Genomic DNA, 19769 nt, shown 5'->3' with positions numbered 1-19769 from the left:
TCTTGAAACGTTCTCTCTAAAGCTAACTTTCATCAATATGGTCTATTGGTTCCTCTCTAAAGCTAACTTTCATCAAGGTTTTATATGGTCTATTGGTTTCTCTCTAAAGCTAACTTTCATCAAGGTTTTATATGGTCAATTGGTTTCTCTCTTTTCATTGGCAGAATCCTTTTTCAGTGTTATGATATTCATTACATCCATATACACTACTCTAACTTCCTGTCAACTAACAGAACTCTGCTGGTTATCCTGGTAACAGATACCAGTGGGCAGATCTATTGTATTTGTTCAAACTAAACTACAGCACTTACTTTGATGTGTCAAATCTGATCCTTTCTTCTCTTCTCCTCCTCTCACAGTTCCACTCAGCCCTGTTGTTTTCCTGCAGTCCACCAGCAGCACAGACAACCTCTTCATACCCAGCAGTAAGGTGCTACCGGGAGAGGCACGATACAGGGACTCCGGGAGGGAGGAAGGGCAAGTGTTGTCCTGCTAACCATAAAGAGGGGACACAGACGCACATCATTATGGATGCTGATGTCACTGTTGTCATAAAGTGCTTTACAGAAACCCAGCCCACAAGCGAGAGAAAGCTGTTTGCTCGTCCAGACCAAGCTGTACCATCTGGTGTTCTGATCTGGAGAGACTCTTCTCTGCCTCGTCAGCATCAGGATGTTGTTGAGGCTCCCCAGAGGATCCACCATAGTCATGTCTCTCTCCTGTGTTAATGAGAACATCAAAATGAGTAGTAAACTCCCTTTGATATTTTAAGTAGAACATATGCTTCAATATTGAATTTTAAAAGCCTGTTATACTAGATGAGGGGAACTTTAATATAGACAACATGGAGAATTCAATACATCTAATTGAAAAGTCCCTAAAATATATGAACCAATGGCAGATCGACCCTTTAACAATTCCTACAGTACTGAACAACATATTCAAGTGTAGAACTTCAGTAGAATGCCACTTTAAAACCACACATTAGTTCAACAACGGCATAGTTTGTGTCCCTGTTGAAGACAGTACTCACTGGTGTTAATCTGATATTCTGTCTCTTCCTCTTTCACTCCAAAAACGTCTTCCTCCTTCACCTTTATTGAGATATCATCCTGTTCCTCTCTAAACGGTTCTTTCTCTTCTATCACTATAACAGCCTCCTCTTCCTCCTTTTTCATTCTGAAATGTTCTTCCACTATAACAGCATCTTCTTCCTTCACTATAACAGTCTCCTCTTCCTCCTTTTTCATTCTGAAATGTTCTTCCACTATAACAGCATCTTCTTCCTTCACTATAACAGCCTCATCTTCCTCCTTTTTCATTCTAAAAGCTTCTTTCTCTTCTTTCACTGTAACCTCATCCTCTTCTTCAATGTTCAGCGCCAGAACTTCTTTCTCCAAACAGCAGACCTCCTCTTCTTTAGCAGGGGATGAGTACTTTAATGAGCTCATGGTCAGGGATGTTAGCTAGCTAGTTAGCATTAGCGACTAGCCTAGTGCTAGGCTCAGCATCAATCTTTAACAAGTTTGCAAATTAGGTTACAATTAACCAGTTAATACGTCAACAGAACTGTGTTTAAAACACTGAGATTAGATAATGTACATTAACATGGTCTAAAGCGTCAATCTTTCACTTTTATGTTGGCTAGCAAGCTACCGACGTGGTTGGAAGAGTTGGCGCCTTGTTGTTCCTGAAGAAGGGTCCCGGCCAGTCCATTATACGTCACGGAAGAATCATCACCTGAAAGACGCTCATCGCCATCTGCTGACTGGAGTGGGTAACGCAGTTTGGAAACAATAGTTACAACACTTTTTGTATTGGAAAGAACGTCATAATTATTTAACAATAAGCTGATATATTTTCTCTTTCAAATAATACGTTCCTGTACACAGACGTAGAAGCTCAATATGAATATGTAGATGATTAATAAATACTTCTATGAATAGGTAGTGTGTTGATATACATTTTCTCTGTTAATTTTTCACATTCTTTTTTATCTACATGTGACCATACTATTCCCTTAAAGCCACGCTCTATAAGATACAAATCATCCTGTAAACAACAGAACAAATGCATCACATGCAAATAGCACTTGATTATCTGTAGTGCTTTACACTGGGTAGACAAAACATTAAGAACAGCTGCTCCTTCCATGACTTAGAAAGACTAGGTGAATCCAGGCTAAAGCTATGATCCCTTACTGATGTCACTAGTTAAATCCACTTCAATCCGTGTAGATGAAGGGGGAGACAGGTTAACAGACAGTGACACATTCAATACTGCCTTGCACACTCTCGCCTGCATCTAGCTGAAATAGAGATATCACTGGACAAATTCAGGTATGTTTATCCCCGTTTTGTTCCATTTAAACGTTTGTCAACAGAATCGGCGGAATGAATACACCCCTGATCATGCAAAAACACAGTTCACTTTCATTACAGACACGTTGTATTCCTTCTTGCATCTATGTGCTCTCCTCTTATCACCTTCTCCCTTTGTTTCTGTACTTCAATGCACAACACATCAGCTGTATGTCACCAGGCGAAAAAACCTTTCCAAGCCAAACCATTTCATAACTGCTACACACAGCTTACATTGTTGTCACCATATTAGCTAAAGTAACATCATAGTCAACAGAGCTAATAGAACTAACTCGTTAGTAAACCTGCTACAATCATGCAGTAACGTTACAGTGTACAGTCAGTAAGCAGTTTAGCACTTACCTTGGCGGGTCCCAGTGGCAATAAATTAGTAAAACCAAAAGCTTCCCTTGACTTGGAAAAGTTCCAGTGTTGTGTTGGATAGTCATAGCCAGCTAGCTAACATAGCATCCCTCTGTTTGAGCCAAGTGTTTGAGTAGACTAAACTAGATAGCTGCATTTGCTAGCTAAGTAAGTGAAAATGAAAGTGGAAAATAAATGACGAAATATCTCTCTCTCGCTTCTCCTTCATTTTGGAATAAAATAATTTGTTCAAAACTGTTCAACTATTGTATTTTTATCTCTTTTAGTCAACTACTCACCACATGTTATGCACTGCAGTGCTAGCTAGCTGTAGCTTATGCTTTCAGTACTAGATACATTCTTTGATCCTTTCATTGGTTGGACATCATGTCAGTTCATGCTGCAAGAGCTCTGATAGGTTGGAGGACGTCCTCCGGAAGTTGTCATAATTACTGTGTAAGTCTATGGAAGGGCTTGAGAACCATGAGCCTCCTAGGTTTTGTATTGAAGTCAATGTACCCAGAGGAGGATGGAGGATGCAAAATAATATGTTTTAATAAATTATTTGGTGACGTGATTATATTTAGTATGGTTTTATCTAAAAAGGACCACTTTTAAATATTTTACCATTTTAATTTTTCTGAAAATAACTGAGGACGATGGTCCTCCCCTTCCTCCTCTGAGGAGACCCCACTGCACCCAAAGGACACCCAGCCAATTTGACACATTTGTGGGAAGCATTGGAGTCAACATGGGCCAGCATCCCTGTGGAATGCTTTCGACACCTTGTAGAGTCCATGCCCCGACGAATTGAGGCTGTTCTGAGTGGATATATATATATTTGCCATTTAGCAGACACTTTTATCCAAAGGGATTTGCAGTCATGTGTGCAAACACATTACATATGGGTGTTCCCAGGAATCAAACCCACTACCCTGGTTTAACAAGCACTATACTTCACCAACTGAGCTACGGAACCACAAGGAATGATCAAGGAATGACACAGATAAACACACACAGCCTGAGTTTCAGAAATATAATTGAATCAAAGACCGTAACATTGAAACTGACATACTTCATATTTAGTTACAATCAAATATTATTTGTCACATGCGCTGAATACAACAGGTGTAGATCTTAACGTGAAATGCTTACTGACAAGCCCTTAACCAACAACGTAGATAAGAAAAATAAGGGTTAAGAAAATATTCCCTAAATAAAAAGTTTTAAAAAGTAGCTCAGTACCGAGGGGTAGCTCAGGCCTGAGTGGGCCCTTTGTTAGGGTTACTAGGCCAAGGTCGGCGGCGAGGGTCGCCACTCAAATGACGCTAGGAAAGCGGACTAAGACTATGGTAGAGTGGCGTCCACGTCCCGCCACAGTGGACAGACGCCCACCCAGACCCTCTCCTATGGGTTTAGGTGTGCAGCCGGGAGTCCGCACCTTTGGGGGGGGGGGGGGGGGGGGTATTGTCACGCCCTGTCCTTAGTTATCTTTGTTTTCTTTATTATTTTGGTTAGGCCAGGGTGTGACATGGGTGATTTATGTGTTTCGTCTTGTCTAGGGGTTTATTTGATTTATGGGGTTGTGTTCATGTTAGGTGTCTAGGTAAGTCTATGGTTGCCTAGATTGGTTCTCAATCAGAGGATATATATAGAGGAGGTACCAGTACAGAGTCAATGTGGAGACAATATACAGGGGGTACCAGTACCGAGTCAATGTGGAGACTATATACAGGGGGTACCAGTACAGAGTCAATGTGGAGGCTATATACAGGAGGTACCAGTACAGAGTCAATGTGGAGACTATATACAGGGGGTACCAGTACAGAGTCAATGTGGAGGCTATATACAGGAGGTACCAGTACAGAGTCAATATACAGGAGGTACCAGTACAGAGTCAATGTGGAGACTATATACGGGGGGTACCAGTACAGAGTCAATGTGGAGACAATATACAGGGGGTACCAGTACCGAGTCAATGTGGAGACTATATACAGGAGGTACCAGTTCCGAGTCAATGTGGAGACTATATACAGGGGGTACCAGTACAGAGTCAATGTGGAGGCTATATACAGGAGGTACCAGTACCGAGTCAATGTGGAGACTATATACAGGGGGTACCAGTACAGAGTCAATGTGGAGGCTATATACAGGAGGTACCAGTACCGAGTCAATGTGGAGGATGTTTACATACGCTTAGGTTGGAGTCATTAAAACTCGGTTTTAAACCACTCCACAAATGTCTTGTTGACAAACTATAGTATATGCAAGTATAAACACCATGGGACCACACAGCCGTCATACCGCTCAGGAAGGAGACTTGTTCTGTCTCCTAGAGATCAACATACGTTGGTGCGAAAAGTGCAAACCAGTCCCAGAACAACAGCAAAGGACCTTGTGAAGATGCTGGAGGAAACAGGTACAAAAATATCTATATCCATTGTAAAATGAGTCCTATTTCAACATAACCTGAAAGGCCGCTCAGCAAGGAAGAAGCCACTGAAGAAGGGCCTTGGCTAGGGATGTATCCTTGTTTTGAATCCCAGCCACCATAGGAGGCCTTTTGCCTTTTGGTTGGCCGCCGTTGTAAATAAGAATTTGTTCTTAACTGACTTGCCAAGTTAAATAAAGGTTCAATAATAAATAAATAAAATAAAAATAAAGTACAGAGAGATAATTGATGAAAACCTGCTCCAGAGCACGCAGGACCTCAGACTGGGGCAAAGGTTCACCTTCCAACAGGACAACAACCCTAAGAACACAGACAAAGGACAACGCAGAAGTGGCTTCGGGACAAGTCTCTGAATGTCCTTGTGTGGCCCAGCCAGAGCCTGGACTTGAACCCGATCGAACATCTCTGGAGAGACCTGAAAATAGCTGTGCAGCGACGCTCCCCATCCAACCTGACAGAGGTTGAGAGGATCTGCAGAGAAGAATGGGAAAAAATACAGGTGTGCCAAGCTTGTTCCTGTTAAGACACCTGGCCAGCTGAGTGCAGGTGGGCTCTCCTGTCAACATGAGGCTCCTGTTGCAGCCCTCAAGGGCACATTGACAGATTTTCCACCTAGTCCTCTCTGGGATTCAAACAAGGGATCTTTCAGTTACTGGCCCAACACTGTTAACCGCTAGGCTACCTGCAGCAGGAGCCCCATGTTGACAGGAGAGCCCACCTGCATTCAGCTGGTCAGGGGTAGTGGTGCCCTGTAAGTAACAAATGTATCACTATCATACATTCCAAATATCACTTGATTATCAGAGGGGTGAATTATGACATCAGATAGAACTACTCATACATTCCAAATATCACTTGATTATCAGAGGGGTGAATTATGACATCATATAGAACTACTCAGACATTCCAAATCAGGCTTCATCCATATCATGAAGGTGGATATTGATCCAACCATTTCAAAAGTAATGACTGGGCTGACGGAAACAGGTTATGCCTGAACATTTTTGTAAATGGCGACAGACAGTTAGTTCGTTTGACATGGTGGGTTGTGTCAGTAAAAACGTTTTAGTGAGAAATGGAGGTGGAAACTCCTTTATGTACAAATATTTATATAATAACCATCATGTCTTAGTTAACTTGGAGTCACGTGATGATATGTTGTGTGGTCCTCCCTCTAAAACTTGGAAAACCATGTAGTTTATTAGGCTACAGATGAAATAAGTTATGAACTTCACAGGGTGGTGAAAATACATGTGATGAGCTTGATGCTCAATTCCAATGCATTTTGAGGGTCTTATTCTGGTTGCCATTTGACAAATAAAATAATTGCTCTCATCCATAATAATCTCATCAATCGGGTAACAATGTTTATTCAACCAGTGGGAGCGTTGTAAATGCCCCCAGGAAAGTCGAAAGAGGAACTCTTCATTGAGACAATGATAAACAGCAATCTGTGGGAGAGTTGTGGTGGATATTATAAAATCAGGATCTGCTGGAGTCCAAGTCAAACCAAGATTCTTTATTTCTGAGCTCAGAGAGAATAACAAACAGAGTTACACAGCGCAGTGTAGACAGTCTGAATTCCTGAAGCATTGGGTGATTAGCACATATCTTTATAGTTTCCTGTTCCTGGGCGGGACTTTATTCATACAAGGACACAGGTGCAAATTGGTTTGCAACACAGGATGATACTCCCAAGAACAGGAGCTTATAATACAGTTTCACAAGGTTAGTCACATACTCAGTTATGTCGACACACAAACAATTAACATTTTCCATTACAGAGTCTGAACATTTTCATTTCATTAAATCATCAGTGGGCCAACAATGCAAATGTCAACAATGGAACAAATGCATCACATCCAAATATCACTTGATTATCTGTAGTGCTGGAGGAATGACACACCCAGATAAACACAAAGAGTTTAAAAAAGGAACCTGATCTTCTTTATATTCAAACTGACAGACTCCATATTCACTTCATGTTTTCTAATAAAAACAAACAAATATATGTTTGAGTATACCCTGTACCATTTCATTTCATATGGTAAAGACAGGTAAACACATTGTCAGTCAACAATATAAGACAACGGGAGCACTATGTATGTTCTCTGATGAATTTTAAGTCAATGTGATGTGAAATATCAACATACACGCTAAGAGAAGTCATTTCTCTCTCCTGTGTGGATTCTCTAATGATGTTTAAGTGACTTATGAGTAATATGTTTTCCCACAGTCTGAGCTTTTCTAAGTCTTCTCCTTTGTGTGCAGTCTAATGTGTTATTTCAGGCTTCCTAAATGGGCAAATGGTTTGCACCCTGGGAGCAGTGGTAAGGCTTCTCTCCTGTGTGTATTCTCATGTTTTTTCAGGGGTCCTCTCTGGTTGAAACGCTTTCCACAATGGGAGCAGTGGTAAGGCTTCTCTCCTGTGTGTATTCTCTCGTGTTGGTTCAGGCATGCTTTCCGGTTGAAACTCTTTCCAAACTGGGAGCAGTGGTAAGGCTTCTCTCCTGTGTGTATTCTCTCATGCTGTTCCAGCTCCCCCGAACGGATGAAACACTTTCCACAATGGGAGCAGTGGTAAGGCTTCTCTCCAGTGTGTATTCTCTCATGCTGTTCCAGCTTCCCCGAATGGCTGAAACACTTTCCACATTGGGAGCAGTGGTAAGGCTTCTCTCCTGTGTGTATTCTCTCATGTTGTTTCAGGTTCCCTAAATCGTAAAAACTCTTTCCACACTGGGAGCAGTGGTAAGGCTTCTCTCCTGTGTGTATTCTCTCATGCTGTTTCAGCTTCCCTGACTGGTTGAAACACTTTCCACACTGGGAGCAGTGGTAAGGCTTCTCTCCTGTGTGTATTCTCTCGTGTTGTTTCAGCGCCCCCGAGTGGTTGAAACACCTTCCACATTGGGAGCAGTGGTAAGGCTTCTCTCCTGTGTGTATTCTCTCATGTTGTTTCAGCGTCCCCGATTGGTTGAAACACCTTCCACACTGGGAGCAGTGGTAAGGCTTCTCCCCTGTGTGTATTCTCTCATGTTGTTTCAGGTTCCCTAAATTGTAAAAACTCTTTCCACACTGGGAGCAGTGGTAAGGCTTCTCTCCTGTGTGTATTCTCTCGTGTTGTTTCAGGGTTGCTTTTTGGTTGAAACGCTGTCCACACTGGGAGCACTGGTGTCGTCTTGCTGGTTTGGTCATCCCTGGCTCTAGTTCCTCTGAGTCTGGTCTTTCTCCTGCCAAAGATAGTGTTATTTTTAAATAGAGACCCGAATGAAACCACATGATACAACAACCTTGCTCCGAGGGTAAATCCTAAATCAGATCTCTCAATAACCTGAGGCCAGTTTTGTAGAGCTTCCTGGTAATTACTGCTATGTTTACATTACTTATTTTATTCATCCTGTTTTACAAGTCAGAACACAAATACCTAGACAGTTCTAGGACACTGAAGACACAGACGTCACTGGATTCCAATTGAACAGGTGGTTCTAAATATATAACATTCATAGCTGTATGATACAGAATGTGACCTACACACTTCCTTAAACATAAAATAACTAAAGAAGTAATTTTGTGGGGAAGTCAAACTTGTTTTTACGTCGCAGATACAAAGCACATCAGTAACATCTCCCCGTTGTTGAAAGGGTTCGACACATTGCTGTTTAATTGGACCAATTTCTTATTTAGACATTCACAGATTTTCAACATTTTGATTATTGCTGATGTCATATTTTGGGTAAATGTTCCTAAAACTGATAGTAACAACAATAAACAAAAATATAAACGCAACATGTAAAGTGTTGGATGTTTCATGAGCTGAAAAAAAAGATTGCAGAATTTTTTACATCCCTGTTAGTCAACATTTATTCTTTGCCAAGATAATCCATCCACCTGACAGGTGTGGCATATCAAGAAGCTGATTGAACAGCGTGGTTGTTACACAGGTGCACCCTGTGCTGGGGGTAATAAAAGGCTACTCGAAAATGTGCAGTTTGGTCACACAACAATGCCACAGATCTCTGAGGGAGCGGGCAATTGGCATGCTGACTGCAGGAATGTCCACTGGAGCTGTTGTCAGGGAATTGAATGTACAGTACCAGTCAAAAGTTTGGACTCACCTACTCATTCAAGGGTTTTTCTTTATTTTTACTATTTTCTACATAGTAAAATAATGGAGAAGACATCAAAATTATTAAAAAACACATGGAATCATGTAGTAACCACAAGTGTTAAAATAAAGTATATATTTTATTCTTCAAAAGTTGCCACACTTGCTTTCTCTCAACCAGCTTCACCTGGAATCCTTTTCCAACAGTCTTGTAGGAGTTCCCATATATGCTGAGAACTTGTAAGCTGCTTTTCCCTCACTCTGCGATCCAACTAATCCCAAACCATCTCGATTTGGGTGAGGTCGAGGCCAGGTCATCTGATGCAGCACTCCATCTTGGTTAAATAGCTCTTACACAGCCTGGAGGTGTGTTGGGTCATTGTCCTGTTGAAAAACAAATGACAGTGGGACTAAGCCCAAACCAGATGGGATGGCATATAGCTGCAGTTAGGTGTGACTTGAATAAATAAATCACTGACATTGTCAATAGCAAAGCACCCGCACACCATCACATCTCCTCCTCCATGCTTCACGGTGGGAACCACACATGCGGAGATAAATATGTTCATCTACTCCTCGTCTCACAAAGACATGACGCTCGGATCCCAAAATCTCAAATTTGGACTCATCAGACCCAAGGACAGATATCCACCGGTCTAATGTCCATTGCTCGTGTTTCTTGGCCCAAGCAAGTCTCTTCTTATTATTGGTGTCCTTTAGTAGTGGTTTTCTTGCAGCAATTCGACCATGAAGGCCTGATTCACGCAGTCTCCTCTGAACCGATGATGTTGAGATGTGTCTGTTACTTGAACTTTGTGAAGCATTTATTTGGGCTGCAATTTCTAAGGCTGGTAACTCTAATGAACTTATGCATCAGAAGTAACTCTGGGTCTTCCATTCTTGTGGTGGTCCTTAAAGTAATGATGGTCTGTTGTTTCTCTTTGCTTATTTGAGCTGTTCTTGACATAATATGGACTTCATCTTTTACCCAATAGGGCTATCTTCTGTATACCATGTCACAACACAACTGATTGGCTCAAATACATTAAAACCTGTTATAGCACATTAACTCTTGAAACTAGGGGGCACTATTTTCATTTTTGGAAAAATAACGTTCAAACGGGCTATTTCTCAGGACCAGGTGCTAGAATATGCATATAATTGACAGCTTAGGATAGAAAACACAAACATTTCCAACACTGTAAAAATATTGTCTGTGAATATAACAGAACTGATATTGGAAGCGAAAGCCTGAGAAAAATCCAATCAGGAAGTGACTCTCGTTTTTGAAACCTCTGCGTTCCTATGCATCCCTATTGACCATTGAAAGGGATATCAACCAGATTCATTTTTCTATAGCTTCCCTAATGTGTCTACAGTCACTAGACATAGTTTCAGGTTTTTATTTTGAAAAATGAGCGTGAACGACAACATTGCGTCAGTGGTCAGGTGGTGGCTCTCAGATTGATTTGTGCGTAATAGACAAAGGCGGCCATTGTGCCTCTCGCTCCTCGTGAAAAGCCAATTGTCCTGGTTGATATATTATCAAGTAGATATTTGAAAAACACCTTGAGGATTGATTATAAAAAAGGTTTGCCATGTTTCTGTCGGTATTATGGATCTAATTTTGAGTTTTTTTCTCAACAAAACGTGAAGAATAAACAGAGGTATTTTGGCTATAAAAAATCATCTTTATGGAACAAAATTAACATTTGCTGTCTCACTGGGAGTCTCGTGGGTGAAAACATCCGAAGCTCATCAAAGGTAAACGATTGAATTTGATTGCTTTTCTGATTTTCGTGACCAAGCTCCCTGCTGCTAGCTGGACATAATAGTATGCTAGGCTATCGATAAACTTACACAAATGCTTGTCTTGCTTTGGCTGTAAAGCATAATTTCAAAATCTGAGATGACAGGGTGATTAACAAAAGACCTAAGCTGTGTTTCACTATATTTCACTTGTGATTTCATGAATATTTTCTAGTAAGATTTTTTGTCCGTTGCGTTATGCTAATTAGTGTAGTTGATGACAATTCTCCCGGATCCGGGAGGAGTAGTTCCAAAAGGTTAAAACACAATAAAACCTGCTAGCGGAACGTTGACAACATCCTGTGAAATTGCCGAGTGCAAAGTATTTTTTTATTTATTAGAAATATTTAACTTTCATGCATTCACAAGTGCAAAGCTTAACTTCTTGTTAATCTAGCCACCGTGTCATATTTCAAAAAGGCTTTACGGCAAAAGCGAACCATGCGATTATCTGAGGACAGCACCCCATCAAACAAACACATGACAATCATATTTCAACCCGCCAGGCACGACACAAACCTCAGAAATAATGATATAATTCGTGCCTTACCTTTGAAGAGCTTCTTCTTTTGGCACTCCAATATGTCCCATAAACATCACAAATGGTCCTTTTGTTCGATTAATTTCGTTGTTATATCTCCAAAATGTCAATTTATTTGGCGCGTTTGATTTAAAAAAGACACTGGTTCCAACTCGCCCAGCATGACTACAAAATATCTAATACGATACCTATAAATGCTGTCCAAACATTTGAAACAACTTTCCTAATCCAACTTTAGGTATTTTAAAACGTAAATAATCGAGAAAATTTAAGATGGGATAAACTGTGTTCAATACCGGATAAAAACAACGTGAAGCGCGTGACCTGGAGCGCGCATCAAAACATTAGAGAGCACTAGGCTGGACCCTCGTTCTGAATAGCCGAACTTCTTCATTTCTCTAAAGAAAAACATCAACCAATTTCTAAAGACTGTTGACATCTAGTGGAAGCAATAGGAACTGCAACCAAGTGCCACACAAAACCATTTGAAAACAGAGTCACCTCAACAACAAAAAATTCCTCCTGGATGGTTTGTCCTCGGGGTTTCACCTGCCAAATAAGTTATGATATACACACAGACATTATTTTAACAGTTTTAGAAACTTTAGAGTGTTTTCTATCCAAACCTACCAATTATATGCATATCCTAGCTTCTGGGCAGGTAGCAGGTAGTTTACTTTGGGAACGCTTTTCATCCAGACGTGAAAATACTGCTCCCTATCCCAAACAGGTTATAAGGAAAGAAATTCCACAACTCAACTTCTAAAAAAGGCACACATGTTAATTGAAATGAATTCCCGGTGACTACCTCATGATGCTACAGTCCTCCTTTAAGACTCCATAATGGTTCATCATTAGATGCTACAGTCCTCCTTTAAGACTCCATAATGCTTCATCATTAGATGCTACAGTCCTCTAAGTCTCCACCATGTTTAGAATGTGTCTGGAAGCATCACTATCTATTCTACTCTCATCCTTTCAGATTTAATAATATTTAATAATAATAATAACAATGTTATAATAGGTAATAACTAACTTTAATAACTAGAGTTAATACCTGCCTGGCGCACCAACAAAATCTTCATATTTACCCCCCACCGCTACAGAATTAGCGTAGTAGGCCATGTAACTTAAGGTGATCAGAAATATTTAGGACTAACTTATTCCTTGCCACCCATTCTCAAACTAACTGCAGCTCTATGTTAAATGTTGCAGTCATTTCAGTCGTTGCAGTAGCTGACGTGTACAGTGTTGAGTCATCCGCATACATAGACACACTGGCTTTACTTAAATGTCACTGGCATGTTGTTGGTAAAGATTGAAAAAAGAAGGTGCCAAACAGCTGCCCTGGGGAATTCCTGATTCTACCTTGATTTTGTTGTACAGGCTTCCATTAAAGAACACTGTGTTCTGTTAGACAGGTGTTGGGGAATAATCAGAATTGGTTGGTAACATAGGTAAGATGTTTTATATTCATCATATAAGTAAGTTACTTCTCATCAGAATGTTATTTTTGTATAATACTGTGGCGGGGTTGCAGTATCTGTTCTATGTCAAGACTAAGTTGTTTGGGCAGGAGAGAGGGGAGAGGTCAAGCGTGTATCTCTTGGCTCCACAATGTCTGTGTGCCAGTCAGTGTGTCTCTGTGATCTTGACAAGATAGGATGGATTTGATATATGCCTGGAGGATTGGTTTATGGTTCTGAGTTTGAGAAAACTATCATGTTTTAGGAGACAAAGCTGAACGATGAATTATGCCGATAATGCTGTGTTATCCTATGCTGTCTCACTAGGGAACACACTTTCTAGTGGGCTTAAATTGAAGATAATGCGAATAGAACTGGCAATATCGGCCGCTATTATCCTCAATCATTTTCCATCCACGTTGTCAGACACCATGCCATTGTTGATTTTTTGACCCAAAATTCAATTGATGGTGTTCCAAAGCTTTTTACAATCATTCTTCATGTCATTTATCTTTGTTTCATAGTGTAGTTTCTTCTTTTTATTCAGTTTAGTCACATGATTTCTCAATTTGCAATAGGTTTGCCAATCAGTTATTCAGCCAGACCTATATGCCATCTCTTTTGCCTCCCTCTTCATCATACCATTTTTAAATTCCTCATCAATCCACGTGGATTTAACAGTTTTTTGTCATTTTCTTAATGGGTGCTTGCTTATTAGTAACTGGGATAAGCAATTTCATAAATGTGTCAAGGGCAGCGTCTGGTTGCTCGTCATTACACACCACGGACCAACAAATATTGTTTTCATTGTTGGAATCGGCCAAACTTTGAACATGGAGACATTAAAGAAGTGATAGGAAGTGAAAGAGACTGGCTGTTATGTCAGAAGTTAATGGTTCTCTGAAGAAAGACAGGTGGCTTTGGAATGTGTTGGGTGGACGAAAGGAGAGCAAAGTGTGAAACAGGGGAGGCAGACGAACATCTGTGGATTAGATGAAGGAGAGGTTGAGGTCAGGACAGATTCTCATCAGGGAGATAAAGGTCTGGTATCCTGTTACCCTCTAAACTCTCTTCCTGTGGAACCATAAGATGTAAGGATTGGAGAGAAGGAGGAGTGTCTTAAGTGGGATATATATCTGGATGGAACAAATGTTGGGTTGTCTGAATTACAGATGTACAGAACCTTTGGGAATAATTAAACTTGGTTAAAGCTTCTCTAGTGTCCGTGAGTTAATTACTGTGAAAATAAACAACCTAATAACATCAACAACATAGGAATCACCACAAACAATTGTATGACCTCTTATATAGAATATTAGGCCCAGCCTTTTGGAACTTTGGTTGTCCTAGATATGACTACTATATTGTGATCACAACAGCCGATGAATTTGGATACTGCTTTCAAACACATTTCTGCAGCAATAGTAAAGATATGATCAAAATATGTTGATTCAATTTCTGTACTGTTTGTAACTACCCTGGTAGGTTGATTGATAACCTGAACCAGGTTGCAGGCACTGGTTACAGTTCGAAGCTTTCTCTTGAGTAGGCAGCCTGATCACAGCTTTCCTCCAGTATTAGTTTATTAATTAACAGTGTCTTGAGTTTAGTTTGCCTGTTCTACAGTCTAGTAAAGATAGGGGGGTTGACTGGGACAGGCAATGTAACATCCATAATGTTTTGAGAAAAAGTTTTTGTAAAACAAGCACCTTACATTGGATCATCTTGAAACTTTCTCTCCAAAGCTGACTTTAATCAAGGTTCTATATGGTCTACTGATTTCTCTCTTTTCATTGGCAGAATCCTTTTTCAGTGTTATGATATTCATAACATCCATATCCACCAGTCTATCTTCCTGACAACGAACAGAACTCAGCTGGTTGTCGTGGTAACAGATACCAATGAATATATCTATTTATTTGTTCAAACTAAACTACAGCACTTACTTTGAGTCAAATCTGATCCTTTCCTCTCTTCTCCTCCTCCCACAGTTCCACTCAGCCCCATTGTTTTCCTGGAGTCCACCAGCAGCAAGGTGCTAACAGGAGAGGCATGACACGGGGACTCCGAGAGGGTGGAAGGGCTAGCGTTGTCCTGGTAACCATAAAGAGGGGACACAGACGCACATCATTATGGATGCTGATGTCACTGTTGTCATGAAGTGCTCTACAGAAACCCAGCCCAGACCCCAATAGAGAAAGCTGTATGCTAGACCAGACCAAGCTGTATGCTAGACCAGACCAAGCTGTACCATCTGGTGTTCTGATCTGGAGAGACTCTTCTCTTCCTCGTCAGCATCAGGATGTTGTTGAGGCTTCCCAGAGGATCCACGATAGTCATGTGTCTCTCCTGTGTGAATGAGAACATCAAACAGATGGTAAACTTATGACCATCTATTGCAATCATAGAGTCTTACAAGAGGCATGCATATGTCTAAAATGGCCACTTTCATCATGATTTCCTAAAATATTGTTTGTGATGCAAATGTAAAAGGGTCGTTCCACAAAATGGGTGGCCTTTGTTATTTTAAGTAGAAAATATGCACCAATATAGAATTTTAAAAGCCTGTTATACTAGATAAGGGGAACTTCAATATAGGCCACATGGAGAATTCAATACATCTAATTGAAAAGTCCCTAAAATATATGAACCAATGGCAGATTGACCCTTTAACAATTTATATAGTACTGAACAACATATTCAATTGTAGAACTTCAGTAGAATGCCACTTTAAAACCACACATTAGTTCAACAACGGCATAGTTTGTGACCCTGTTGAAGACAGTACTCACTGGTGTTAATCTGATATTCTGTCTCTTCCTCTTTCACTCCCAAAACGTCTTCCTCCTTCACCTTTATTGAGAAAGCATCATCTTCCTCTCTAAACTGTTCTTTCTCTTCTTTCACTATAACAGCCTCCTCTTCCTCCTTTTTCATTCTGAAAGATTCTTTCTCCATACAGCAGACCCCCTCTTCATTAGTAAGGGAGGAGTAGTTTAGTGAGCTCATGGTCAGGGATGTTAGCTAGCTAGCTAGCATTAGCGTCTAGCCTAGTGCTAGGCTCAGTATCAATCTTTAACACGTTTGCAAATTGAACCAGTTGATACGTTAACCGAAAATCGTTTAAAACACTGAGATTAGATAATGTACATTAGCATGGTCTAAAACGTCAATCTTTCAGTTTTATGTTGGCTAGCAAGCTACCGACGTCGTTGAAAGAGTTGGCGCCTTGTTGTTCCTGAAGAAGCGTCCGTCCAGTCCATTATACGTCACGAAAGAAGCATCACCTGAAAGACGCTCGTCGCCATCTGCTGGCTGGAGTGGGTAACGCAGTTTGGAAACAATAGTTACTACACTTTTTGTATTGGAAAGAACGTCATAATCATTTAACAATAAGCTGATGCATTTTCTCTTTCGTCATACAACTACTACTTTCCTGTACACAGACGTAAAAGCGTAATATGAATATGTAGATGATGAATAAATACTTCTATGAATAGGAAGTGTGTTTATACACATTTACTCTGTTAATTTTTCACAATCGTTTTTGTCTAGATGTGACCATACTCTTCCCTTAAAGCCACGCTCTATAAGATACAAATCATCCTGTAAACAACAGAACAAATGCATCACATGCAAATAGCACTTGATTATCTGTAGTGCTTTACACTGGGTAGACAAAACATTAAGAACAGCTGCTCCTTCCATGACTTAGAAAGACTAGGTGAATCCAGGCTAAAGCTATGATCCTTTACTGATGTCACTAGTTAAATCCACTTCAATCCGTGTAGATGAAGGGGGGAGACAGGTTAAATAAGGATTTTTAAGCCTTGAGACATGAGACATGGATTGTGCATGTGTGCCATTTGGAGAGTTAATGGGGAAGACAAAATATTTAAGTTACTTTACACGGGGTATGGTAGTAGGTGCCAGGTGCACCGGTTTGTGTCAAGAACTGCAACGCTGCTGGGTTTTTCAGCTCAACAGTTTCCCATGTGTACCAAGAGTGGTCCACCACCCAAACAGTGGAGGTTAGTGCCGTTTAAGATGAGGCAGGACGATTTGTTTTTTCATGAGCATGGCCTTAATTCTATTACAGCATATTGGATGACTGTCATTCATATTTCACTCACCCTGTTCAATGTAACAGCAATAGGTTTAGGCTACTACATGATACTCTAATTGTCCCTATACCCATCATGAGGTAGCAACCTAGCCTATGAATGAAAGTTTAGAATGTAGGTTCACACAGGTCGAGAGAAAATTTAGCGATTTCAGACAGTGACACATAGACAGACAGTGACACATTCAATACTGCCTTGCACACTCTCGCCTGCATCTAGCTGAAATAGAGATATCACTGGACAAATTCAGGTATGTTTATCCCCGTTTTGTTCCATTTAAACGTTTGTCAACAGAATCGGCGGAATGAATACACCCCTGATCATGCATAAACACAGTTCACTTTCATTACAGACACGTTGTATTCCTTCTTGCATCTATGTGCTCTCCTCTTATCACCTTCTCCCTTTGTTTCTGTACTTCAATGCACAACACATCAGCTGTATGTCACCAGGAGAAAAAACCTTTCCAAGCCAAACCATTTCATAACTGCTACACACAGCTTACATTGTTGTCACCATATTAGCTAAAATAACATCATAGTCAACAGAGCTAATAGAACTAACTCGTGGGTAAACCTGCTACAATCATGCAGTAACGTTACAGTGTACAGTCAGTAAGCAGTTTAGCACTTACCTTGGCGGGTCCCAGTGGCAATAAATTAGTAAAACCAAAAGCTAGCCTTGACTTGGAAGAGTTCCAGTGTTGTGTTGGATAGTCATAGCCAGCTAGCTAACATAGCATCCCTCTGTTTGAGCCAAGTGTTTGAGTAGACTAAACTAGATAGCTGCATTTGCTAGCTAAGTAAGTGAAACTGAAAGTGGAAAATAAATGACGAAATATCTCTCTCTCGCTTCTCCTTCATTTTGGAATAAAATAATTTGTTCAAAACTGTTCAACTATTGTATTTTTATCTCTTTTAGTCAACTACTCACCACATGTTATGCACTGCAGTGGTAGCTAGCTGTAGCTTATGCTTTCAGTACTAGATTCATTCTCTGATCCTTTCATTGGTTGTTCATTGGTAGTTCATGCTGCAAGAGCTCTGATGGGTTGGAGGATGTCCTCCGGAAGTTGTAATAATAACAGTGTAAGTCTATGGAAGCCTTGAGAACCATAATCCTCCAAGGTTTTGTATTGAAGTCAATGTACCTAGAGGAGGATGCAAAATAGTATGTTTTAATAAATTATTTGGTGACGTGATTATATTTAGTATAGTTTTATCTAAAAAGGACCACTTTTAAATATTTTAATATATGGTCCTCCCCTTCCGCCTCTGAGGAGACCCCACTGCACCCAAAGGACACCCAGCCAACTTGACACAATTGTGGGAAGCATTGGAGTCAACATGGGCCAGCATCCCTGTGGAATGCTTTCGACACCTTGTAGAGTCCATGCCCCGACGAATTGAGGCTGTTCTGAGGGGAAAAGGGGAGGGTCCAACTCCATATTAGGAAGGTGTTCCAGATGTTTGGTATAATCAGTGGATACATCTGCAAATTAGCAGACACTTTTATCCAAAGGGATTTGCAGTCATGTGTGCAAACACTTTACATATGGGTGGTCCCAGGAATCAAACCCACTACCCTGGTTTAACAAGCACTATACTCCAACAACTGAGCTACAGGACCACAAGGAATGATCAAGGAATGATGCAGATAAACACACACAGCCTGAGTTTCAGAAATATAATTGAATCAAAGACCGTAACATTGAAACTGCATATTTAGAATACAACAGGTGTAGATCTTAACGTGAAATGCTTACTGACAAGCCCTTAACCAACAACGTAGATAAGAAAAACAAGGGTTGAGAAAATATTCCCAAAATAAAAAGTTCAAAAAAGTAACACAATAAAAAACAATAACGAGGCAAAATACAGGAGGTACCAGTACAGAGTCAATGTGGAGGCTGTATACAGGAGGTACCAGTACAGAGTCAATGTGGAGGCTGTATACAGGGGGTACCAGTACAGAGTCAATGTGGAGGCTGTATACAGGGGGTACCAGTACAGAATCAATGTGGAGGCTATATACAGGGGGTACCAGTACAGAGTCAATGTGGAGGCTATATACAGGAGGTACCAGTACAGAGTCAATGTGGAGGCTATATACAGGAGGTACCAGTACAGAGTCAATGTGGAGGCTATATACAGGGGGTACCAGTACAGAGTCAATGTGGAGGCTATATACAGGAGGTACCAGTACAGAGTCAATGTGGAGGCTATATACAGGAGGTACCAGTACCGAGTCAATGTGGAGGCTATATACAGGAGGTACCAGTACAGAGTCAATGTGGAGGTTATATACAGGGGGTACCAGTACAGAGTCAATGTGGAGGCTATATACAGGGGGTACCAGTACAGAGTCAATGTGGAGGTTATATACAGGGGGTACCAGTACAGAGTCAATGTGGAGGCTATATACAGGAGGTACCAGTACAGAGTCAATGTGGAGGCTATATACAGGAGGTACCAGTACAGAGTTAATGTGGAGGCTATATAGAGGAGGTACCAGTACAGAGTCAATGTGGAGGCTATATACAGGAGGTACCA

General features: G+C 40.7%; 1 protein-coding gene across 2 annotated transcripts in view; it reads right to left on the bottom strand.

Annotated features, from left to right (window-relative positions):
* Positions 1 to 16333, bottom strand: part of LOC139370090 (zinc finger protein ZFP2-like) — a 46521-nt gene extending 30188 nt beyond the window's left edge. Inside the window, exons 1-4 of one of the 2 annotated variants that reach the window (XM_071109407.1) lie at positions 15886 to 16333; positions 15345 to 15442; positions 15040 to 15187; positions 6680 to 8402 (exon numbers count right to left, since the gene is read on the bottom strand). In XM_071109407.1, coding sequence (XP_070965508.1) covers positions 7456 to 8402; positions 15040 to 15187; positions 15345 to 15442; positions 15886 to 16102 — 1410 coding nt within the window. In that variant the 5' untranslated portion in view covers positions 16103 to 16333 and the 3' untranslated portion in view covers positions 6680 to 7455. Of the gene's footprint in view, positions 1 to 6679; positions 8403 to 15039; positions 15188 to 15344; positions 15443 to 15885 lie in introns of those variants that run through there. The other variant, XM_071109406.1, reaches the window with a different exon arrangement.
* Between the last annotated feature and the right edge of the window lie 3436 nt (positions 16334 to 19769).

Source organism: Oncorhynchus clarkii, chromosome 17 (assembly GCF_045791955.1).
Source record: "Oncorhynchus clarkii lewisi isolate Uvic-CL-2024 chromosome 17, UVic_Ocla_1.0, whole genome shotgun sequence".
NCBI classification, from domain to species: domain Eukaryota; kingdom Metazoa; phylum Chordata; class Actinopteri; order Salmoniformes; family Salmonidae; genus Oncorhynchus; species Oncorhynchus clarkii.
Note: the sequence above shows the minus strand (reverse complement) of the source record. Positions and strands in the feature narration are given on the sequence as shown.